This window comes from Pongo pygmaeus, chromosome 1, assembly GCF_028885625.2.
Source record: "Pongo pygmaeus isolate AG05252 chromosome 1, NHGRI_mPonPyg2-v2.0_pri, whole genome shotgun sequence".
Classification (NCBI taxonomy): Eukaryota; Metazoa; Chordata; class Mammalia; order Primates; family Hominidae; genus Pongo; species Pongo pygmaeus.
The window spans coordinates 45,011,249-45,036,363 of NC_072373.2; the positions used below are offsets into that span (position 1 = coordinate 45,011,249).

Here is a 25,115-nt window from a genome sequence, read left to right on the forward strand (position 1 = left end):
TCTGGCACAGTGGGAGTCAAGGGAGAAATCTTTGGAGTAGGGTTGGGGACTTTGTCCCATTTTCTTTAAATCGTCCAAAGAGTGAGAGTGGCTACCCAGTTGTTCCCCCATGGCTCAAGGTAGACTCTGACCATGAAGAAGGCTCATTCCCAAGAGTTGCTATCCAGTGAAGGTGCTAAGGATTCTTCTAGTGACTTTGGCAGAATCTAGGGCCATTGCATTTTCTTTCTCCGTGCCTCTGAAGCCCAGGTGTGAGGGTGCTTGGCTCACAGCTGTGCCTCAACTTGCAGCTAGTTTATCAGGGCACTGGGCTCTGTTTTGCAGCTTCCCGGACCAGGAGGTGCGTCGTATGGCTGTGCAGTGGATTGGCTCACTCTCAGATGCCGAGCTGCTGGACTACCTGCCCCAGCTGGTACAGGTGGGTGGATTGGTCCTCCCTCCAGTTTCGCTGGTCCCATCCCCAATATCCCAAGTAAGTCTGCATTCTGCCCCTTAGAAACCAGAGATCCCAGTGCAATAATAGTAGGTGTAGGTTACAGGCAGTTAATGAAGCTTCATATTCTCTTTCTCCCTTTCTCCGAAACAGGCCCTGAAGTATGAATGCTACCTGGACAGCCCGTTGGTGCGCTTCCTCCTGAAACGAGCTGTGTCTGACTTGAGAGTGACTCACTACTTCTTCTGGTAAAACTGCATGTAGAAAAGTGGGAGGTAGACACGTGTCTTTCACGTAGGAGTATTTCACTCTTAGGCACGGAAGGGCGAGGAACTGAGTTGTCCAGGCTTCAGTATGTGCTGACTTACCCTGTGGCCTTGGACCAGCATCTTTTCCTCAGAGGTCTCCGCTCACCCCATGTAACATAGTGAGGATTATGTTATCCTGTCTCTCCTCTACCCACACATGGCAGAAATAGAAAGGAGAAACAAGATGCAGAGGGGCTGTGAACTCTGCTTAAAGACAGAGTGAGGGCACAGACTGGGGTATGGGCACAGGTGAGCATCTCCATATGAGCCGTACATACAGAATGTATTTTCCCTCCCAAGTTCGGGTGGGTTTTGCAGTGAGTTGGAGCTGGGCCTGACTCTGTCTCCCCCTGTACCCTTGCCTTTGATCCCTGGAGTGCCCTGACTCCTGACTCCCTCTGCTTTGCAGGTTGCTGAAGGACGGCCTCAAGGACTCTCAGTTCAGCATCCGCTACCAGTATCTGCTGGCAGCCTTACTGTGCTGCTGTGGCAAGGGGCTGAGAGAAGAGTTTAACCGCCAGTGCTGGCTTGTCAATGCCCTGGCCAAACTGGCCCAGCAGGTCCGGGAGGCAGCCCCTTCTGCAAGGCAGGTTAGTGGGGTGAGGCTGCCCCTACCCATTTCTCATCCAGGGCTTTAGCAGCCAGTTTCTTCTTAGGAATCCTGAACAAGATTCCACCTGACGATTTTTGATTTTGGAGCGGGGAGCAGATGACTCTGGAACCTGTAGGCTATAAACAGGCAGCCCACAAGCTGGATACAGCCCGTGGATGTGTTTTGTTTGTCCTGTAAAATATTGAAATTTATTTAGCTGTTTGTTTTAAAGGCTAAGCACAGTTGTGTAAGTTGTTCATTGCACAAGAGCACTCAGCCAGAAGGGGCAAGTGAGGGCTGAAATCCAGCCATATTTTGTTCACCATGCTGTGACCCATGGCTCAGGCCTGATGCCACCCAGAGAGGACACCTTTATCTGTTTGTATGAAGGCATTATAACCAGCCAGCAGTGTTCCTGGTTAATGACATTTAAAAATTGAGAGATTTTGTATCAACGTCCAGATTGTTAGCTTTTCTTGGCAGAAGCCTAAATAGCTCTTCCCCCTTGAGAGACAGCCTGCCCTCTCTGTGCACTGTGGCCTGCTTCATGCTATTCTGCCATCTGCTCCCCTCTAGAGCTATTTGGTCTTGCTGTTAGTGTACAGTCCCAGGCTGGGGTGTAGGGGGTCCTCCTCCTTAAGGATCTTCTGGAGGGTGTCCACACTTCTCGGGGTGGTTTTCATACCGACTACTACCGAGAACCCACCCCTGGGAGAGGTCTGGTTCTCAGTATGGACCCTCCATTTCACCCCTGCTGTACTCCTCCCCTTCTTTCCAGGGAATCCTCCGCACAGGCCTGGAGGAGGTGAAGCAGTTCTTTGCCCTCAATGGCTCATGCCGCTTGCCACTCAGCCCCAGTCTGCTGGTTAAGGGAATCGTGCCCAGGGTGAGTGACTGGTAGGTTTGGGGCTCTCAGAGTGGGAGGGCTCAGTGGAGGTGAGGTCTTCACTAACCAGGCACGCAAGGGCGAGGAGCTGAGTTGTCTGGGCGTCAGTATGTTGCTGACTTACCATGTGGTCTTGGCCTAGCATCTTTTCCTCAGGGGTCTCAGCTCACCCCCATGCAACATGGTGAGGATTATGTTATCCTGTCTCTCTTCTACCCACACATGGCAGAAATAGAAAGGAGAAACAAGATGCAGAGGGGCTGTGAACTCTGCTTAAAGACAGAGTGAGGGCACAGACTGGGGTATGGGCACAGGTGAGCATCTCCATATAAGCCATAAAATAAGAGAGACATTAGGAAGAAAGGCATATCTGTGGCCTCTTCCCATTCCTAATGTGTATGGACTTTTAGAAGCCTGACAGCTTGCAGGGTAGAGGAATTGGGTTGGAGGTTGGGCGGCTGGGCAGGTATCTTTCTCTGATGATGTTGGGGATGAAGTCGGGGTGGTGGTGGAGATAGCAGCTGTCATCTATCATTTATTGAGCACTCTCTGTGCCCGGCCCTGTTCTGAGTGCTTAACGTTGGTTATGGCATTTCATCTTCACAACTCTTAGGACGTTGGTACTGTTGGGAGTCCCCTTTTACAGAGGAGTAAACTGAGGTGTAGATGGGACATGTGACTTACCAGAGGTCACACAACTAGTAAGTTCTGTGCAGAATGAACTAACAGGATGGGAGGTTAAGTGCTGGAGCTGAGGTCATAACAAACTGAATTGGGATGATGACTGTTTAACGAGAGAAGGAAGGAAATTGGGTGTCTGGGAAATCCGGAAGAAACAATGAGCAGGTCTTGGGTGGACCGGCAGCAGCGGGGAGGCAGCATCTTGGTCTGAAGTGGAGAGGTCATTTTCCTTTCCTGGCACAGGCCACTCTGACCCTCGTCACTATCCTTTTCACCGTGGCAGGACTGTTCCTACTTCAACTCCAATGCTGTCCCCCTCAAACTCTCCTTCCAAAATGTGGATCCCCTGGGTGAGAACATCCGTGTCATCTTCAAGGTGAGAATACTTTACTCAAGCCTGGTGGACCAGGGTGGGAGAGAGAAGGAGGCAGCCTAGAGTGGCATTAAGTAGCCCCTGGGTGGTTCTCTTCCCACTGTTCCATGCCGTCTTAATGTAGGAAAGATGATCAGGTGAAAAAGGATTTAGACGAATTCTGCATGGCCCCAGAGGCCTAAGAACAGAGTGTTAGGTATAGGGAGGCAACTGGCAGCTCAATATCCCAAAGTGCTTTCTAGGAGGCAGAGCTCCCAACAATGGGTTGGGTAAGGTGGTGATCCGCTTGTCCCTCGGGTATTCAGGTAGAGGCTGAATGCCATGTGGCAGGGCTGCTGAAGAGGAAATTAATATATCAGGTGCAGGTCCAACTAGATGAACCCTAAGGTCCCTTCTAACTCTGATGTATCTACAATTCTGAGAAGTGAATGATAGTCTCAGAGCATATAATCTAATGGGGGAGACAAAATACATGCATGTGACTTAGTAACTTATATATTTGCTATGTGCGAGTTCCAAATCCGAAGTCTAAACGTTCAAGTTTAAAAAAGTCCTGATGGCCTGGGTGTGGTGCCTCATGCCTATAGTCCCAGCACTTTGGGAGGCTGAGGCATGCAGATCATTTGAGGTCAGGAGTTTGAGATCAGCCTGGCCAAGATGGTGAGACCCCATCTCTACTAAAAAAAAAGAAATATATATATATATAAAAATTAGCTGGGCATGGAGGCAGGCACCTGTAATTCCAGCTACTTGGGAGGCTGAGGCATGAGAATCACTTGAACCTGGGAGGCGGAGGTTGCAGTGAGCCGAGATCGTGCCACTGCACTCCAGCCTGGGTGACAAAGTGAGACACTGTCTCAAAAAAAAAAAAAAAAAAGCCTGATGGTCAGAGGGGCTGCCTGCAGAAGCAGACCGTGAGTTTAATTCAGATGGGGCCATGGGATTGAGGGACAAGCTGGAACAACACATGGGCAAACTGGGAAGCTTCCTGGGCCATCTTTGACCTGGTGTGAGCTGAGTGAGCAGGTCAGGGGTGTGAGGCTGGGGAACTCCCTGTCACTGTTAGTTTAAGGCCAAGGTTGAGCACTTGGGAGACCTGAGAGCTGGGGAGGCAGTGGAGATTGGATCTGGTCACTTTCTCCCTCCATCCAGTGTGGGGACGACCTTCGCCAGGACATGCTAACACTGCAGATGATTCGCATCATGAGCAAGATCTGGGTCCAGGAGGGGCTGGACATGCGCATGGTCATCTTCCGCTGCTTCTCCACCGGCCGGGGCAGAGGTCAGTTGGGAGTAGGGGTGAGGGTGGAAGAGGGGACCCCTTTGCTTATTGTCCTTCTGCCCATTGCCAACACAAACTGTGTCCTCCTCCAGGAAAGTGAAAAGGGCAAGATTATTTCATGAGAAGCTGTGGGATAGCCTTAAAAGGGAGACATGGGAGAGAGACTGTTATAAAGTAAAACAGACTTGGTGCTGTGACAGCCAAGCATATTGTGTAGACTTTGGATCCTGATTAAAACAAACCAATTGTAAGGAAATATTTTTTGGGCCAGGCATGGTAGCTCATGCCTGTAATCCCAGCACTTTGGGAAGCTGAGATGGGAGAATTGCTTGAGCTCAGGAATGTTTGAGACCAACCTAGATACCTCATCTCTAATAAAAATTATAAAAAATTAGTGGGGCCTAATGGCATGTACCTGCAGTCCCAACTCCTCGGGAGGCTGAGGCAGATGGATCGCTTGAGTCCAGGAATTCGAGGCTGCAGTAAGCCATGATGGTGCCACTGTACTTCAGACCAGGTGATAGAGTGAGAACCTGCGTGAAAATATATATATATAGAGAGAGAGAGAAGGAGAGAGACAGTTGGGAGAAATTTGAATATAGATTGAGTTAGATTAAAGAGTGATTGTTAATTTTTTGAATGTGACAATGGCATGGTGTCTTTTTTAATTACACTTGAAATATTTATGAGTGAAATAAAGTCTCTGGGATTTGCTTTAAAATACTCCAACCAAGGTGGCAGGGAGTGGAAAAATAGGGTTGTGTGATTAGCAAACAAGATTAGCAAAATGTTGACAATTTTTGAAGCTGAGTGATAGTTACATGTGAATTCATGATACCATTCTTTTTATTCTTATATATATTTTCAAATTCCCATAGTAAAAGCTAAAAACAAAGGGAGCAGCAGCTATGAACTGGAGAGACCAAAAAATCACAGTATGGAATAGGAAATGTGGGAATGACCTTCCTTTCTATGGTTATTCTTTTCCTGTTATTATCAGACTTAGTCCAAATGCCTTACAGCTTAATTTATAGGGAAGCATGAGCACAGTCCTTGTAGTCCTCTCCCTGCAGTCCCCTTCATTCTGGTCTGGAACATGACCCCCATTTCTCCCCTCACAGGGATGGTGGAGATGATCCCTAATGCCGAGACCCTGCGTAAGATCCAGGTGGAGCATGGGGTGACCGGCTCATTCAAGGACCGGCCCCTGGCAGACTGGCTGCAGAAACACAACCCTGGGGAGGACGAGTATGAGAAGGTAGGGTTGTGGGTGGGGAGCGCGTCTGGTGTGTGTGTGCCTGATGCCGGCACACAGCTCTTTAACCACAAGACCTGCACTTGCTCAGAAAAGACAGCTCAGCTTTGTTGGCAGAAGGACCTACCCTTTCTTGGTTGACTGGTGCCTCCAAATATCTAGGGGTGACTCACTCAAATGCCTCTTGTAAGCTGGTTGAGAAAATCCCCTAATACTGGACTGAGAAACTTTCACTGAGTTCTCCTGGCAGATTAAGTCCTGGAGGAGGCGCCAGCTTTTGAGAGCCTATCTGTATCCCTCCCAGTTGTGGATCCTGTTCAAGTTCCCTTGTGTTCTCAGAGGGTTCAGTGGTACTTTCTAGAATAAGAGTTGGTTGGAAGAGACTTTAGAGATCATTTTATGCCAGCCCCTTCTTTTCATAGCTGTGAATTAAGATTCACTCATTCATTCCTAGTTATGGAGCTGTTGTGTGGCAAGGCTGTAACTCAAAGCTAGGATTGAGTTTAGATATGAGACAGAGATGAGTGAAAACAGGGCTGGCTGGTTCCTGATGAAAGAAGATTAGATTAGATTAGAAGTGGAGCTTTCCTGGGTGGTAGGGCCTTGGTAGCCTGCTAGGGTCCATGGCCTGTTCCCAGCGTCACAACTCTAGTCTCTGAGTTAATTAGGTTGAGGGAAGTAGGGACACTGGGAAGGAACAAATCACAGTAACCAAACTCACAAGAGACTGGCTATAGGCCAGAATGCTAATTTACATAATTTTAACTTCAAGGGATCCAAATACTGATTTATATTGATCAATGTACTTTATCCTGGAGGGAAAACCAGCATGGGCAGCCAAGGTATAATCAGAACATTGTTTAGTGAATGTGTAATTAGATGATCTTAAATGGCTATCAGTGTTTGTGTTCCCAGGGCTTAATTCCTGGCCTGCTGGGCCCTCTTTGCACTCTTCTTGTGCCAGCTTATCCTCTTATTACTTCAACTACCACCTATATCTTGATGACCTGCGAAGCCATTCCTCTAGCCTTCTTCCTTCCTCCAGGTGGTTCTATAGCCACCTTCTTGCTGGACTTTTCCACCTATGTTTCACCCACGTCTCAAACTCGGTGTAGGCAAAACTGAGCCCGCAGTCTCTCCTTTGCCTCTTGAAACCTGCTTTTTGTGTTTGCTATTAGTCAATGGTGTGACTCTCTCTGTGCATTTACCCAAGCCAAAGCCACGGTCTTCCTGATGCTTCCCTCTATCTCCCTTCTGTACCAAGCTCTGTTTATTCTTCTTCCCAGCTATCTCTCAAATCTGTCCTCTTCTTTCTATTTTGTTACCATTGATTTTGTTCAGCTCTTTGCTGTCGGTCCCCTGAACCACTGGAATGCCTCTCCTCCATCTAGAGCCAGCCTCTGCTTGATTTCAGAGGTGTTTTTTTTTTTTTTTTTGTGAGACAGAGTTTTGCTCTTGTTGCCCAGGCTGGAGTGCAGTGGCATCACTGCAACCTCCACCTCCTGGATTCAAGTGATTCTCCTGCCTCAGCCTCCCAAGTAGCTAGGATTATAGGCGCGCACCACCATGCCCAGCTAATTTTCGTATTTTTAGTAGAGAAGGGGTTTCATCATGTTGGCCAGGCTGGTCACGAACTCCTGACCTCAGGTGATCCACCCACCTCAGCCTCCCAAAGTGCTGGGATTACAGGCATGAGCCACAGTGCCCAGCTGTTTTTTTTTTTTTTAAGTGCAGATAAGTTCTTCAAAGCCTCCATGTGTCCTAACAGATAGCATTGCACACAGAGCCTTTTATAATCCAGCCCTGCTGACTCCTGTAATCCCATCCACTGCAACCTACCATCTTATGCTAACCTATGCTCCAGCTAGGTTACTAGCTGGATCGTGCGGTGGGGACGGGGGGGCTACTACTTTCATTTCCGCAGTACTGTAGGCAATAATATTTCCTTTGCCTGGAAAGTCATTTCTTCCCTTCTCGTTCCTCAAAACTCTGCCGCTCTATGCTATACATTTCAAGGCCCTCTACTCTTGGAGAGGAGTAATGATTTTTTTCCTTTCTACTACCAACTTCCCATATACTTAGTCTTTATGCTAATATGCATTTTTCAGGTGTTAAATACCCATATGCAGAGGCACTGTACTAGGTGCTGGAGTTATGATTACTCCCTGCCAATGTAATAGTCATATATGTGTAAACGTATGGAAATAATACTAAATAATAATAAATGTACAGATAAATGTACAAGAATATAATAAAAATAAATGTACAGAAGAATGTACGAGAATACACACAGAGAGAAACTAACTCTGCATGTTCATGTTTAATCTCAGTCTTTCAAAGATAGCTTCTCTGCCCTTCTAGACTTTCTACAAGAATAATGCTGGTAGTTTCTTTTTTTTTGAGGCAGAGTCTCACTCTGTCACCCAGGCTGGAATACAGTGCCACAATCACTGCAACCTCCACCTCCTGGGTTCATGCGATCCTCCTGACTCAGCCTCCCTAGTAGCTGGGACTACAGGCATGTGCTACCATGCCCAGCTAATTTTTCTATTTTTTGTGGAGATGGGGTTTTGCCATGTTGCCCAGGCTGGTCTTGAACCCCTGGGTTCAAGAGATTCACCCACCTCAGCCTCCCAAAGTGCTGGGATTACAGGCATGAGCCACCACCCCCAGCAATGCTGGTAGTTTCATTTGATGACTTCCAGAAGAAAGAAACTAGAGGTATTTTCTCTTGGCCACCTACTCAGCAAGAGAGTATCCCACACCTTACACAAGAAACCCCTGAAATCAGGAGGCAGAGTGTCCCTTTATAGAGTGAGACTTCTTGCCAGTAAGCGGCTAACACCCTGCATAACTTAGGGAGGTGAAAAGAGTTTAGTCATTTACCCACAGGCACACAGCTATTTTCTCAGCCAAAACAGGATTCATTTAAGGTAGAAAGAGCATCTGTGACAGGGAGAGGATTTGATAGAGATCCAGGTCAAGACTGGGAGTTACGCGTTATGCTCCTTATTAAGTGCTTTTATTCATTTATTTTACTTTCTTAGAAATAGTCTTTTTCTTCCAGAAGATGAATGCTGTGATTTCTTTACAACCTTTCCATTCTTAGTTTCTGGTGGATCCATCATCAGGTTGTAATTTGACAAGTAGCTGGGTGGGTGCATTCTGTGTGGAGCTAGTTTTGCAACAGGCCTTGTGAAATAGGCGAGAAGCTGTTAGGAGAACAGATCTCTAAACACCATGGGACTGAAAGGACAAAGTCAGTGCTGTATGAATGGAGGTGACAGTGCATCTGTAGGGGTTCAGAGGAGGAGAAGTCAGTATGAGCTGGGAAGGTCTCGAAAGATATGGGATTCAAGGTCATTGAAGGATGGTGGGTGGAAATTTATGGAAAGAGGCAAGGAGGGCGGGCATTCCATATCTAGTAAGCTTTCCCTCATTCCTAATTTCATGCATTCCTACCTGGCTGTGACGATCATTGCTCTCTGCTGATGTCTTTCCTGAGTTCTTAGGAATTCTACAAACCTCACGAAGAGGATTTTGAAGGCAGGAGTGGTCTATTTCCTCATTCCATGTAGTTTTTCTTTCTGGAAAGACAGATAAGGGGATGGATGTTGACCAGACAAAATAGATGGAGTCAACCCCTCACCACTCCTCTCCTGCTTTAAACTCAGAAATATCTCTAACATATTTTACCAACTAGAGATGTCTCATTTTCTTTTTTCTTTTTTTTTTTATTTATGAAGTATTTATTGATCATTCTTGGGTGTTTCTCGGAGAGGGGGATATGACAGGGTCATAGGATAATAGTGGAGAGAAGGTCAGGAGATAAACACATGAACAAAGGTCTCTGGTTTTCCTAGACAGAGGTCCCTGCGGCCTTCTGCAGTGTTTGTGCCCCTGGGTACTTGAGATTAGGGAGTGGTGATGACCCTTAAAGAGCATGCTGCCTTCAAGCATCTGTTTAACAAAGCACATCTTGCACCGCCCTTAATCCATTTAACCCTGAGTTGACACAGCACATGTTTCAGAGAGCACGGGGCTGGGGGCAAGGCCATAGATCAACAGCATCCCAAGGCAGAAGAATTTCTCCTAGTCAGAACAAAATGGAGTCTCCTATGCCCACCTCTTTCTACACAGACACAGCAACAATCTGATCTCTCCTTCCTTTCCCCACACTCCCCCCCCTTCCTTTCAACAAAACCGCCATCGTCCTCATGGCCCGCTCCCGATGGTCGCTGTCTCTTCGGAGCTGTTGGGTACACCTCCCAGACAGGGCGGCCGGGCAGAGGCACTCCTCACCTCCCAGACGGGGCGGCCGGGCAGAGGCACTCCTCACTTCCCAGACGGGGCCGCCGGGCAGAGGCGCTCCTCATTTCCCAGACGGGGCGGCCGGGCAGAGACGTTCCTCACTTCCTCCCAGACGGGGTGGCAGCCAGGCAGAGGCGCTCCTCACCTCCCAGATGGGGCGGCCGGGCAGAGGCGCTCCTCACTTCCCAGACGGGGCGGCCAGGCAGAGGCACTCCTCACTTCCCAGACAGGGCAGCCGGGCAGAGACGCTCCTCACTTCCTCCCAGACGGGGTGGCAGCCAGGCAGAGGCGCTCCTCACTTCCCAGACGGGGCGGCCGGGCAGAGGCGCTCCTCACTTCCCAGACGGGGCGGCCGGGCAGAGACGCTCCTCACTTCCTCCCAGACGGGCTGGTGGCCAGGCAGAGGCGCTCCTCACCTCCCAGACGGGGTGGCCAGTCAGAGGCGCTCCTCACTTCCCAGACGGGGCGGCCGGGCAGAGGCGCTCCTCACTTCCCAGATGGGGCGGCCGGGCAGAGACGCTCCTCACTTCCTCCCAGACGGGCTGGCGGCCAGGCAGAGGCGCTCCTCACCTCCCAGACGGGGTGGCCAGGCAGAGGCGCTCCTCACTTCCCATACGGAGTGGCGGCCGGGCAGAGGCGCTCCTCACTTCCTCGCAGACGGGGTTGCGGCCGGGCAGAGGCGCTCCTCACCTCCCAGACAGGGTGGCCAGGCAGAGGCTCTCCTCACTTCCCATACGGGGTGGCGGCCAGGCAGAGGCGCTCCTCACTTCCCAGATGGGGCAGCCGGGCAGAGGCGCTCCTCACTTCCTCCCAGACGGGGTGGCGGCCAGGCAGAGGCGCTCCTCACTTCCCAGATGGGGCAGCCGGGCAGAGGCGCTCCTCACTTCCTCCCAGACGGGGTGGCGGCCAGGCAGAGGCGCTCCTCACTTCCCAGATGGGGCAGCCGGGCAGAGGCGCTCCTCACTTCCTCCCAGACGGGGTGGCGGCCAGGCAGAGGCGCTCCTCACTTCCCAGATGGGGCAGCCGGGCAGAGGCGCTCCTCACTTCCTCCCAGACGGGGTGGCGGCCAGGCAGAGGCGCTCCTCGCCTCCCGGACGGGGCGGCCGGGCCGAGGTGCTCCTCATCTCCCAGACGGGGCAGCCGGGCAGAGGTGCTCCTCACTTCCTCCCAGACGGGGTGGCGGCCGGGCAGAGGCGCTCCTCACTTCCCAGACAGGGTGGCCAGGCAGAGGCGCTCCTCACTTCCCATACGGGGTGGCGGCCGGGCAGAGGCGCTCCTCACTTCCCAGATGGGGCAGCCGGGCAGAGGCGCTCCTCACTTCCTATACGGGATGGCGGCCGGGCAGAGGCGCTCCTCACTTCCCAGATGGGGCGGCCGGGCAGAGGCGCTCCTCACTTCCTCCTAGACGGGGTGGCAGCCAGGCAGAGGCACTCCTCACCTCCCAGACAGGGTGGCCAGGCAGAGGCGCTCCTCACTTCCCATACGGGGTGGCGGCTGGGCAGAGGCGCTCCTCACTTCCCAGATGGGGCAGCCGGGCAGAGGCGCTCCTCACTTCCCAGATGGGGCGGCCGGGCAGAGGGGCTCCTCACATCCCAGACGATGGGCGGCCAGGCAGAGACGCTCCTCACTTCCTAGACGGGGTGGCGGCGGGGCAGAGGCTGTAATCTTAGCACTTTAAGAGGCCAAGGCAGGAGGCTGGTAGGTGGAGGTTGTAGCGAGCCGAGATCACGCCACTGCACTCCAGCCTGAGCACCACTGAGCATTGAGTGAGCGAGACTCCGTCTGCAATCCCAGCACCTCGGGAGGCCGAGGCAGGCAGATCACTCGAGGCCAGGAGCTGGAGACCAGCCCGGTCAACACGGCGAAACCACGTCTCCACCAAAAATACAAAAACCATTCAGGCGTGGCGGCGCGCGCCTGCAATCCCAGGCACTCGGCAGGCGGAGGCAGGAGAGTCACAGGAGCCTGAGGCAGGGAGGTTGCAGCGAGCCGAGATCATGGCAGCACAGTCCAGCTTCGGCAACAGAGGGAGACCGAAAAAAGAAGGAGAGGGAGACCGAAGAAAGGGGAGAGGGAGAGGGGGTGGGGGAGGGAGAGGGATATGTCTCATTTTCAAGTGTAAAACACTCCCTAGACATGTTAAGCTGCCTCAGCTTTTCTTTGGAGTGCAGTGACTTTAATTAGATTAGCATTTAGCTGTTACCAAGAACTCTGGAAATGGGAATTTTATTTGGGGCAGGAAGAAGGATGATAGAATTCTGAGTGAGGTCAGGAAGAGATTCTTAAGTTGGCTGCCTCAGTGGCTGTACTTAAGATCATCACGGCCATTTGGGGATGTTGTAAATGTCAGTCTTCCCATCTCTTAAGGTCCCCTCAGTCTGGGCTGATCAAGACTGGGCTCTTGGATTAGTCTACTGTCTTTCCAACCAATCTCCCTAGGAGAAAGAAAAGAGAAGATGGTATTCAGATGAAGTGGTGAAGATATACATATAAACCTCCATCTTCTCCATAAGACATGGGAGATGTTTCTGTGTGTATAAGTGTGTAAGTTAGTACATGATGAAGGATGAACAGGCAGATGTGAGACACTGTTGGGGTTCACAGAAGAGAGAGAGGCCTGGGCTGGCTGAGTTCTGTCTGGCTGTGGCCCCTGGAGTCCTTCCAAGCCAGCTTTATGTCCTCTCTTCTCATCTGCCTTGACCCCTCCCAGGCTGTGGAGAACTTTATCTACTCCTGCGCTGGCTGCTGCGTGGCCACGTACGTCTTGGGCATCTGTGACCGACATAACGACAACATCATGCTGAAGACCACTGGTCACATGTTCCACATTGATTTTGGCCGCTTCCTGGGCCATGCCCAGATGTTTGGCAACATCAAGCGGTAAGTGATCTCCTGAAGCCAGGTCGTGAGTGAAGGGCAAGGAGGTGAGAAACAGTGGTTCAGAGCTGGGACACAAGCCCATGATGGAAGCAGCTGGGCCTCAGATCATGGTCCCAGGGTTGAGCAGCATTGGAGGAGAGAAGACTGATAAAGAGGTCAAGTCCTTGCAGGGCCTTGCAGAAGAATGTGGGGACCAGCTGTTTTTCCCTACCAAGGACTGAACAAAGGGAAATGAACCAAACTGTAGCAAAAAGGAATGCAATCAGGTATCCAGAAAAAAATATTGCCAGCTCACAGATAAGGAACCAATGAAGGATATAGAGATCTTTTAAGATTAAGGTAGGAAAGGAACAAAGAAAAAAGTTAGAGCCCCATCTATCCAGTGTGTCCACGTGATGAGGGATGAGGGAAACTGACCCCTGATGCAGCCATATGGTGGGCTTCCTCCTCCATGTTGACCTTCTACCTGTATGTTCCCCTTGGCTCAGGGACCGTGCCCCCTTTGTCTTCACCTCGGACATGGCGTATGTCATCAACGGGGGTGACAAGCCTTCCAGCCGCTTCCATGATTTTGTTGACCTTTGCTGCCAAGCCTACAACCTCATTCGCAAGCACACCCACCTCTTCCTCAACCTTCTGGGCCTGGTGAGGAGCTCCATCCCTTTCCGAATACCTTCTTCTTATTATCTGGCACCATCTTTAAGACTTCCCTGTCTTGCTGCAGAGGATTTCTAGAGATTTACCTCTCTGAGCCCCAACTGAATACCTGCCTGCCCTAGATAAAGGCAGGGACCCAGACTACCTGAGGACAATGATGTCTGTGTAGGTGCCTGACTCCCTGCTCCAGCCCTTCAGTTCCTGTGGCCCTCCAGCCACTTCCCACAGCATCTGTCTACCACCCTCTAGAAGGGTTAGGGAGCCTAGCTGTAGAAAACCTTGCCTAAGGGTGGAGAAGCAGCAAGAATTCTCTGTTGTTACAGGCACCCTCTCTTGTTCTTTCTGCTCCTTCTAGATGTTGTCCTGTGGGATCCCTGAGCTCTCAGACCTGGAGGACCTCAAGTATGTGTACGATGCCCTGAGGCCTCAGGACACAGAGGCCAATGCCACTACCTACTTCACTAGGTAACATGATTTCCTGAGCGAATCAGCACTGCCCACCCTGAGTAATTCCCAGCCTGCTGGATTGGCAGGAGGAGGACTGGGGAAAGGTGAAAAGCTTAGCTCAGATGCTAGAGCCTAGAGTTGACCACGTGGATATATTGTCCCAACTTTGCCTGTGATTTAGGTAAATCATTTTGCTTCTCTCAGCCTTGGTTTCCCATCTGTGTTTTGGTGCTAACCTTTGCACACACGGGTATTGCCATGACTCTTATCTACATTCTCACTAGGTCCCATCAAATACTTTGTCTATGGGGCAATGTATAACGTGGCTTTTGTAATAACTTTTAACTTTCTTGGTCAGACCCTTCCCCCTTGCCAGAACATAGAGTTCCATGATTCAGTCTCCTCATATTTGACAACATTTTTAGGCACACTGTGTGTGAAAGCAAGGATGTGTTTATCTATGAATGCCTGCAAAATGTGGTCCATGTAGATGATGTTCTCCACTCTTTTTGGAACTCAGAGAATTAAACTTTCTCTGTTAGGTCTCCTAACACAGGACCTCTCCCTCTGAATTGAAATCTGAGATTGAACAGTGCTTGGTGAGGTTCTATTGTAATGAACCTTGAAATTTTTTGATATTTAGACATTTACACAGGGAGAGTGAGTTCCTAGTTCCTATCTACCTTGGTTTGATGGTCTTTGGCTCGGGTGGGCAGCCAGGGGAGGAGATAAGACCCTAGGGTTCACATGAGCAAATTGCATGAGATAATTGTGTGCCAATCGTTTGCTTTATGAGGATATGACACAGGAAAATGGTTTGATCTGAGCTGATTGTTAGTCTCAGGAGTCAGGAATATTCCTTGGAACACCCCTGTTGAGGCAGCAGGAATTTGGGTTCATGGTTATATCCTCTTTTCTTATCCTCCTGCCAGGTTGATTGAGTCCAGCCTGGGCAGTGTAGCCACAAAGCTCAATTTTTTCATCCATAATCTGGCTCAGATGAAGTTCACGGGCTCAGATGACCGGCTGACCCTCTCCTTTGCCTCCCGAACACACACTCTCAAGAGCTCTGGCCGAATCAGTGATGTTTTCCTCTGCCGCCATGAGAAGATCTTCCACCCCAACAAAGGCTATGTAAGTGTTTTCTCCAATCTGACCCCCTTTCCTGCTCTCTGCTGACCCTGGCTTACTGGGGTCCTGACTTTTTTCACACTTGCACAGCGGGCACAGGAGTTGACCCAGCGTCCTGTGCTGGGAGCAGTCCTGGACCACTTTCCTCTCCTTTGCTCACGTGACCTGCCTAGAATTGGGGAGCTGAATTGGATGGTTATTCCCTCTGAGTCAAGGATCCCGGCAACATATGTGGGAAGTCTGCTTTTAGATTCCTGTGTATGTGCTATCATCTGTCTCCCCTGGAGAGACTCTTGCTCTCTTCCTTCTGGAACGTGCCCCTCCCCTTAGCACATACATACACTTCCGGACCTTTCCTACACCCTTCACTGGGTGCAGAGGGCTCGGCAGGTACACCCTAAGATCTGGACCTTTGCAGATATATGTGGTAAAGGTGATGCGAGAGAACACTCACGAGGCCACCTATATCCAGCGGACCTTTGAGGAGTTCCAGGAATTACACAATAAGTTGCGGCTGCTCTTCCCTTCTTCCCACTTGCCCAGGTAGCTGCCCCCTTTACTATCTGCACAGAGGGATGTGGGCAAGGGGGAAAGGATACGGGATGGGAGGTGGGCAGGACTGCAGGGGCAGAAAATACCCTTTTGGACTAAACACCTGCCTGCTTTGCTTGGCCTGGTATGGAGTTTGGTGGCCAGTGCTCCCCCTGCTGGCCAAGCTCTCCTTGCATGCGAGAGCTCTCACTCCAGGCCCACTGGCCGGAAAGGAAGGCATGGTTGAAGCTGATGTTTCAAAATTTCTAATTTTTTAAAGAGTTACACCATTTTTCAAATGGATAAGCAAAATGTCATATGTACATACAGTGGGATATTATTCAGCATTTAAAATGGAGGGAAATTTTGATACAGGTAACAACGTGGATGGACCTTGAGGACATTCTGCTAAGTGAAATAAGCCAGTCACAAAAAAACAAAAACGGCCTGATTCCACTTATCTGAGTTACCTGGAGTAGTCAGATTCCTAGAGACAGAAAGTAGAAAGCTAGTTGCCCAGGTCTGAGGGGAGGTAGGTGTGGTTGTTTAATGGGTACAGAGCTTCAGTTTTGCAAGATGAAAAGAGCTATGAAGTTGGATAGTGGCGATGGTTGCACGACAATGTGAATATGGTTAATTCCACAGAACTGTACACTTAAAAATGGTTAAGATGGCAAATTTTATGTTACACGTATTTTACTGCAATTTTTTTAAAAACTACTTTTCAGGCCGGGCGCAGTGGCTCACGCCTGTAATCCCAGCACTTTGGGAGGCCGAGGTGGGCAGATTGCATGAGGTCAGGAGTTCGAGAGCAGCCTGGCCAACATGGTGAAACCCCATCTCTACTAAAAATACAAAAATTAGTGTGGTGGCATGCTTTTATAATCCTAGCTACTCAGGAGGCTGAGGCAGGAGAATCGCTTGAACCTGGGAGGCAGAGGTTGCAGTGAGCTGAGATCACGTGACTGCACTCCAGCCTGGGCGACAAAGCAAGACTCAGTCTCAAAACAACTTTTTAAATGAATTTTTTGGCCGGGTGCGGTGGCTCATGCCTGTAATCCCAGCACTTTGGCGGGCTGAGGCAGGCAGATCACGAGCTAAGGAGTTTTGAGACTAGCCTGGCCAACATGGTGAAACCCCCCTCTACTAAAAATACAAAAATTAGCTGGGTGCGGTGGTGCGTGCCTGTAATCCCAGCTACTGGGGAGGCTGAGGCAGGATAATCGCTTGAACCCGGGTGGTGGAGGTTGCAGTGAGCCGAGATTGCACCACTGTACTCCAGCCTGGGTGACAGAGCAAGACTCCATCTCAAAAAAAAAAAAAAAAAAGGGATTTTTACATCGATGGCAGAAACTGAGGGCTCCCGAGCCATTTCTGGGGAGCCACAGGACTCTGGCCCGCTGTTTGGTTTTCTCGTCTGGGGCCCTTGGAAATGTAGGCATGAGATGCTGAGCAGGTGTCAGACCTGGGCACAGATGTGCAGCACAGGAGGAATTGTGAGGGTCCCTAGAAATGGAGGCTGCTGGGAAATGGGTGCTAGGGGACTGGAAATGCAAATGAAATGTGAAAAAAGCCCATTGTGTCTATTTTCTTTCCCTATCTTCACCTCCTGCATCCCCGCTGCCTACGCTGCCACGCCAGCTTCCCTAGTCGCTTCGTGATCGGCCGCTCCCGGGGAGAGGCGGTGGCCGAGCGGCGGAGGGAGGAGCTAAACGGTTACATCTGGCACTTGATCCACGCACCCCCCGAGGTGGCCGAGGTGGGTGGGCTTGCCTCTCCTCCTGGCTATCCAGGCTGGTGGAGGTGGTTGGGGAGGCAGGGGTGGAAGCATCCGGAGGCACTAGGAGTCAGGAACAGGACTTGGCACTTCGGAGTCTGTGGGCTGAATGACCAGTGCTCCAGTCTGCAGAAGACATGAGGAGGGTGGGTCCAGCCTCACAGGGTTATACACAGAAATGCAATTAAACAGAAACGTGAATGCCTCCAGGCACATGGGCTGAGAATGATGAGAATGAGCAGAGCCTCAGAAAGGAAGGCTCCTCTTTGAGGAAAAAGTTTTTTGAGCAGGTTGAGTATGTGTTATCAACCTAGTTTTTTTTTAAACAAATAGTATTATAATGGCCCTAACAAAGTCATGAGGAATCCTATTATTAAATACTTTAACAAATCATCTGCCCCTATCGTCCATGTTCCCTTCCTATTTGTCCATATGCAAGCATGATTTTTACAGTTTTATAGTGGTTATAGCTTAAGTATAACTCTAGATTCTGAGTTTTTTTCCCTTAGCATTTATAGTATGCATATGCTATAACTTTAAATATCTGTTCCTCCAGACACCAACTTGCAGTACTATAATCTTAACCATTTTATTTTTGAAAGATATTTAGAGTATGTGTTTTTTTTTTTTCCCATTAATGTTCAAGTGAGTATTTTCACACAGTTTTTTTGTTTGTTTTTTGAGAAAGGATCTTGCCCTGTCATTCAGTCTGGAGTGCAGTGGCACAATCACAGCTCACTGCAGCCTCTACTTCCCAGGCTCAAGCGATCCTCCCACCTCAGCCTCCTGAGTAGCTGGGACTGTAGGCATGGGCCACCACACCCAGCTAGTTCTTGTATTTTTTTTTTTATAAAGACAGGGTTTCATTATGTCACCAGGCTGGTCTCAGACTCCTGAGCTCAAGCGATCCTCTGGCCTCAGCCTCCGAAAGTGCTGGAATTACAGGCATGAACCACTGCACTCGGCCTTTTTTTTTCTTTTTAAACTTTTTAGTGTTAAAACTTTCAAACATGCAGAAAAGTAGAGAAACAATATAATTAGCAATTATATATCCATCACCTAAACACTTAACATTTTGCTATATTTGCTGCTTCTATTTTTCATGAAGTATTTTAAAATAAATAACAGGCCGGGTGCAGTGGCTCATGCCTGTAATCTTACAACTTTGGGAGGCCGAGGCAGATGGATCACCTGAGGTTAGGAATTTGAGACCAGCCTGGCCAACATGTCTCTACTAAAAATACAAAAATTAGCTGGGCGTGGTGGCACACACCTGTAATCTTATCTACTCGGGAGCCTGAGGTTGCAGTGAGCTGAGATCGCCCCACGGCACTCCAGCCTGGGTGTCAGAGCGAGACTCCATCTCAAACAAACAAACAAAAAAAGTAAATTACAGACATCATAATACTGTACCTCCTAAATACTCATTGTGCATCTCTAAACAATAAAGTCTTGTTTTTAACGTAACTACAGTATTATTATATTATCCAGTACATAGTCCATATTCAAAATTTCCCTATCATCCCCCAAATTCCTTTTACGGTTGGCTTGTTAGAGCTATAATCCACATAAGAACCGCATGTTGTTGGTTGTTATATTTCCTAAGTCTTTTTAAATCTGGAACAGTCTCCTTCCTTTTTGTATTGGGCCATTGTCTTATTGAAGAATGGCCCTGTTTCTGATTCTGTTCCAGTGTGATTTGGTGTACACCTTCTTCCACCCACTGCCCCGGGATGAGAAGGCTATGGGCACCAGCCCAGCTCCTAAGTCCTCAGGTACAGTATCTTCTCTGAGACCTTTCTGCCAACTCCTCTGAACTACCCCAAGGGTAACTGCTTCTGCCCCAACCTCTTCTCAGTTCTCTCTCCTTGACTTGCCTCCTGTTCCTTTTCTTACTCTCCGGGGAATCTAGTTTCCCACTCAGGCTGTGGGGCCATAGCTCCTTACCTGGGTTCCCCACAGGGTGGATATTCAGTCGATTATATCCTCAGACCCATCCCAACCCAATTAACTCTAATCACATTCACACTACACTTATGTAGATGCCTCATGAGTATCAGAAACCTGACATGGAGAGGCTAGGGCAAGGGGGTTCAGGAAGAAAACAGAAACACCTGCCTGGCCTCTTGACCCTTCTTGGTTTCATTTGTCCCTACAGATGGCACATGGGCCCGGCCCGTCGGAAAGGTGGGAGGGGAGGTGAAGCTGTCCATCTCCTACAAAAACAATAAACTCTTCATCATGGTGATGCATATTCGGGGCTTGGTAAGTGCCTGCACAGCCATGATTTTTTTCTTTTTTAATCTTTCTTGAGCTACTTTTTTGGGCAGACCTTCTCTGCCCCGTGTCATACGGGTAACCACCACAGTCTACTGAGCATCCACCATGGACCTATAACCATAGAAGCCTATGGTATGACTAGGCAATACATGATCCAGCTTTTTGTAGCTGTGGTCTTTGACAAGTAACCTAATCATTCTGAGCCTCATTAGAATGAGGAAAATGTAGCACCTACCTCATAGAGTCATTATGGGGATTAAACGAGATAATGCTTGTGGAATACTTAACACCATGCCTGGTTTTATTAGAATAATGATTATTATAGTAATTATAAGGGAGAGGCCCAAGGGGCTCATTACCTGGCTATAATGATTCAGCAGCCACGTGACATCCTTTGAACATGATCAAGGCAGTATATAATACTAAATTTTTGGTATGAGTTCTAAGAACATTGTGACTAGAATGTGACTAGAAGAGGAAGGGAACTTTTTTTTTTTTGAAATGGAGTTTTGCTCTGTCACCCAGGCTGGAGTGCAATGGCGCAATCTTGGCTTACTGCAGCCTCCGCCTCCTGGGTTCAAGCGATTTTCCTGCCTCAGCCTGAGTAGCTGGGACTACAGGCACATGCCACCACACCTGGCTAATTTTTGTATTTTTTAAAATTAGAGACCGGGTTTCACCATGTTGGCTAGACTGGTCTCGAATGCCTGACTTCAGGTGATCCGCCCGCCTCAGCCTCCCAAAGTGCTGGGATTATAGGTGTGAGCCACCACGCCCAGCCAGGAAGGGAACTTGAATACTTGCATTGTGCTGCATCCTATGTTAGGCATTTTGTGTAGGTTGGGGCAGTGGGATATGGCAGGAGGAGCATGAACATTCATCCATTTATTCTTCATTCATTCAATAAATGTTTGAGTGCCTGCTATATACTGATACATTAGCTCTGGGTATGGGGGAAAACAAAACAAAATCCCTGCCCTCAGGGGGCTTACATTCTAGTTGGAAACAGCAGACAGGCAGATAAGTAAAATATATGGCATAGAAGATGGTAGTAAGAGCTATGGCAAGAAATAAAGCAGAGAAGGAATGCTAGGATGGAATGAGGGGAGTGGACTTTGCAAAGAGTGCTCAGGGAAGGCCTCATTGTTGAGGAGGTGTCTTAGCAAGATGAAGGTGAGGGAGGGAGCCATGTTTATGCATCTGAGGGCAGACTTTCCCAGGCAAAGGGAGCAGTTAGATCTGACAGCCCAGAACCAGGAGCCTGCCAGGGGTGCGTCAGAAACAGCAAGGGGCCAATGGCTGAAGCCGATGGAGCAAAGTCAAGAAGAGTGGATGATGAGGTTGGAGAGGGTATGACGGACCAGCACCTCACCCCGATAGTAAGAACCGTGGCTTTTTCCCTGAATGAGATGGGTTTTGAGCAGAGGCATGACATGATCTGACTTAGGTTTTAAAAGGATCAGGCTGGGTGAATCACTAGTTGGCTGCCCTTGAGCAAGCAGCTCAATCTCTGTGACTCATGTCTCTACCTCTTAGGGGTTAAGTGGACCAAATGACAAAATAGACAAGGATAGTAGATACGGCAGGAAGATACCTGGGAACATGATGGTTCACTCAAAACAGACCACATTATGGGATGTCCTGAGGATTTGGATAAAAAGTATAGACTTGATATCATAGGCAAACCAATTGATGTTTTAATAGGACACAATGTTATCATGGTAGATATTTTTATCAGAATAGAGTGAGCTTGGAAGCAGACAAATAAATTAGTTGTGCATTGCAAGATGCCAGATGGCAGATGAGAGTCTGGATCAGAGTATGATCACAGGAATGGTGATGAAGAGACAGATGTTAAAAATCTTAACATTTTTTCGTTCTCATTCTATTGTAGCAACTGCTCCAGGATGGAAATGACCCTGACCCCTATGTGAAAATTTACCTCCTTCCTGACCCTCAGAAAACCACTAAGAGGAAAACCAAAGTGGCTCGGAAAACCTGCAATCCCACCTACAATGAGATGGTGGGTGGGGAAAATGGTGGGGTAGGGCAGGGGTTGGCAACCTGCGCCTGTTCTCCTAGATAAAGTCATATTGAAGAACGTATTAAGATGTTGTATTAAGAACATGGCTGTACTTGCTGATTTAGGTGTTACCTGTAGCTGCTTTCATGTTGCAATGGCAGGACTGAGTAGTTGTAACATAGACCATATGGCTTATCAAGCCTAAAAATATTTACTGTCTGTCCCTTTACATAAAATGTTTGCCAGCCCTTTTGGGCTGGGATTTCATGACTGGGGTCTGGCCCTATCCTGTGGGAAGGAGGAGCCTGCCGGTCCTGTGCTGAAAATGAGCAGTGGCCCCAATACAAAGCCCTCACCTACTTGAACTCTGAGCAAAGAACAGAGTTCATTAACGCTTCCCTTGGAGTCTGTGTACCTTGTGTACCTTCTGTATTACCTGGGACTCTGCAGGGTCAGTGCTAGCCTCAGCTGGATCAACCCCCAACAGACTTTACCATCTCCCTCTCTTGGGTTCCCTCTGGATTCTTTTTGTTCCTTCTCTCACCACTTCCCTCACCCATCTCTATGTTTGCAGTTGGTGTATGATGGGATCCCCAAGGGAGACCTGCAGCAGCGGGAGCTCCAGCTGAGCGTGCTGAGTGAGCAGGGATTCTGGGAGAACGTACTCCTCGGTGAGGTGAACATCCGCCTGCGAGAGCTGGACCTGGCTCAGGAGAAGACCGGCTGGTTCGCACTGGGATCTCGAAGTCATGGCACCTTGTGAGCCCAGCAGAGCCACCACCCAGCATCCCAGGCTGGTGGCGGGAGCTGGGGGAGAGGACTCTCCCCTGTAAGACTCTTCCTTGTGAAGGGTCAGGGCCCTGGGCGGGCCTCCAGCTCCTTCCAGGTGATTCTGGCCTCTGTGGTAGGAGGCAGGGAGAGTAAGACATGCTCTGCTGTCTCTTCCTCTGGAGACTGAACGTGGGTTGGTTGTGATGAGCAGCCCCTTGGAGGCTGTGAGGTTGCAGCAAAGTTTTAAGTTTACCTTGTGTCAAGGGAGCAATGCTTGGTTTGGGGATTGTGTGGGGTGGGCTGTATGAAGTAGCATTTTGGGGGTGGGTGGGTGGATATCTTAATTTTTATTTTTAAAAAATGAAATAGTGATGTTGTCCTAACTGGGACAGGAAGCCTTGCGAGAAGGGACGTACCTATGCCCCAGAAGGCAAGAGAGGAAGACTATTTGGACTTTTTGTATGATTAAGGTTCTTATTGGACTTTTCCCTAGGTTTTTGTTGTTGTTGTTGTTGTTTTGTTTTCTAGCTATAGGAACTATTTGGGGAGGGGCCCAGTGGGTCCTCGGCCAGAGCCCTCTCTAAGGACAGGTTGGGGAGGGTTGGGGAGGGCTGCCTGTGCTGGACTGAGGCTTGCGCCACTGGGCCTTTCTGATTTTGCCTCCAAAGGAGAGCGCTGTGATACCTACATGTGTAAGGAAGGGCCTTCCATATTGGGGTTCTGCCAAGGACCCGTATTCAGGGACCCATGCTCTTTTGGGGGGACTTTTCCTCTTGTCTTCCCTACTTTATTAGGACTTGCCCTGAATACCATTTTCTACCCCTTGCCCCTCCATTCTCCTGGCCCTTCTTGGGGGTCAGCTGGTCTCTATGAATATGCTGGGGGTGCTTCCCCATAGGTCTCTCCCTTCATTTCTCTCTGGTGGGACAAAATACTGACTCAGTCCTTAGATATAGTTTCACCCAAGAGCATCTTGGCCCTGGGAAGAGGTCCCTAGGCTGCAGATGCCACTGACTGCTTGCTAGGTAGCCTCTGGAAAGCATTCCCCATCCATCACTCCCCACTTCTTTCTGCTGTGCTGCTTCCCTCCCAAACTCCATTTCTGTCACCCTTTTTATAAGACTTTTCCTCATTCTGTGGGGCCATAAACCTATTTAGTCTGGAGCCAAAGGGATGCCCTATCTGAAGGAAAGGGGCATGGGGTGGGGGATTCCAACAAAACTGTTGTTTTTTGCCCCATGGTTTTTCTTTGGTCAGTAGGAGGCTGGATTGGAGTGGTGATTATTCCCCTGGAGCTAAGCTCAGGAGCCTGAAGGGAGAGACTGAGACTGAGTCTCTTATCTCTTCATATTCTTTATTCCCTACCAGATGGAATTTTTTTTTTTTTTTTGGAGATGGAGTCTCGCCCTGTCGCCAGGCTGGAGTGTAGTGGCATGATCTTGACTCACTGCAACCTCTGCCTCCCGGGTTCAAGCGATTCTCCTACCTCAGCCTCCCGAGTAGCTGGGATTACAGGCATGTGCTACCACGCCCAGCTAATTTTTGTATTTTTAGTAGAGACGGGGTTTCACCACGTTGGCCAGGATGGTCTCGATCTCTTGATCTCATGATCTGCCTGCCTCGGCCTCCCAAAGTGCTGGGATTACAGGCGTGAGCCACCATGCCCCACCTCAGATGGATTTTACATTTGCTCTTTTGTGTTTCACTCCAAAGGGTTGTCTACCTTGCCAAAAAGAGGGAGGGACTTTGAATTTGATATTAACTTTTAAAACCAGAATTGGCTGGATATTTCCCATGATTGGGAAAAGAGTGAAATGAGGACATTCTGTAAACTGTCCCTCCCTAATTCCAAGGATCAGAAACTCCCCGTTTTGCTGACTCATTCCATAACTGGAGAAAGAAGCTCCATTGACCGAAGCCACAGGGCAGCATGGAAGTTTAAATTTTCTCTAAAAATGCCAAGGATAAAGCTGGCTGCTTCCAGGAGGGGAAAGGAGAGTGGGGAGTGGGCGGTGAAACTTTTCCAGATGAACGGACCATAAATGTGTTACTGGCTTTGTGCCTGTAGTTCATTTTATTATGACCTGTATGCTCCTGATTTAAAGAGATCTGTGTACTGTTTACTTCCCACTTCCCAGAATCCCTTGTATCTCCTTTCTCGGGAATTGTATTTTCTAATAAATGACATTTGAGAAAAAAATGAAACTATAATTTTATTTTTTTTTGACACAGGGTCTCTCTCAGTCGCCCAGGCTTGGAGTGCAGTGGTGAGATCTAGGCTCACTGCAACCTCCACCTCCCAGACTCCATCCATCCTCCCACCTCAGCCTTCCCAGTAGCTGGGACCACAGGTGCACACCACCATGTCTGGCTAATTTTTTTTTATTCTTTGTAGAGACAGGGTTTTGCCATGTTTCCCAGGCTGGTCTTGAACTCCTGGGCTCAAGTGATCTACCTGCCTCAGCCTCCCATAATTTTTAAAAGTAATTTTTAGTAG

At 49.1% G+C, this 25,115-nt stretch overlaps 1 protein-coding gene across 1 annotated transcript in view; it reads left to right on the top strand.

Moving 5' to 3' along the window:
- Positions 1-24,823, top strand: part of PIK3C2B (phosphatidylinositol-4-phosphate 3-kinase catalytic subunit type 2 beta) — a 74,954-nt gene extending 50,131 nt beyond the window's left edge. The window contains exons 17-33 of the mRNA XM_054446414.2: positions 325-418; positions 587-681; positions 1,151-1,331; positions 2,112-2,219; positions 3,184-3,276; positions 4,426-4,555; positions 5,677-5,813; positions 12,832-13,001; positions 13,490-13,646; positions 14,014-14,123; positions 15,038-15,239; positions 15,655-15,779; positions 17,409-17,526; positions 19,238-19,319; positions 19,703-19,809; positions 21,719-21,847; positions 22,422-24,823. Of these exons, the coding sequence (XP_054302389.1) occupies positions 325-418; positions 587-681; positions 1,151-1,331; positions 2,112-2,219; positions 3,184-3,276; positions 4,426-4,555; positions 5,677-5,813; positions 12,832-13,001; positions 13,490-13,646; positions 14,014-14,123; positions 15,038-15,239; positions 15,655-15,779; positions 17,409-17,526; positions 19,238-19,319; positions 19,703-19,809; positions 21,719-21,847; positions 22,422-22,610 (2,227 nt within the window). The 3' untranslated portion in view covers positions 22,611-24,823. The remainder of the gene's footprint in view (positions 1-324; positions 419-586; positions 682-1,150; positions 1,332-2,111; positions 2,220-3,183; positions 3,277-4,425; positions 4,556-5,676; positions 5,814-12,831; positions 13,002-13,489; positions 13,647-14,013; positions 14,124-15,037; positions 15,240-15,654; positions 15,780-17,408; positions 17,527-19,237; positions 19,320-19,702; positions 19,810-21,718; positions 21,848-22,421) is intronic.
- Positions 24,824-25,115: the final 292 nt, after the last annotated feature.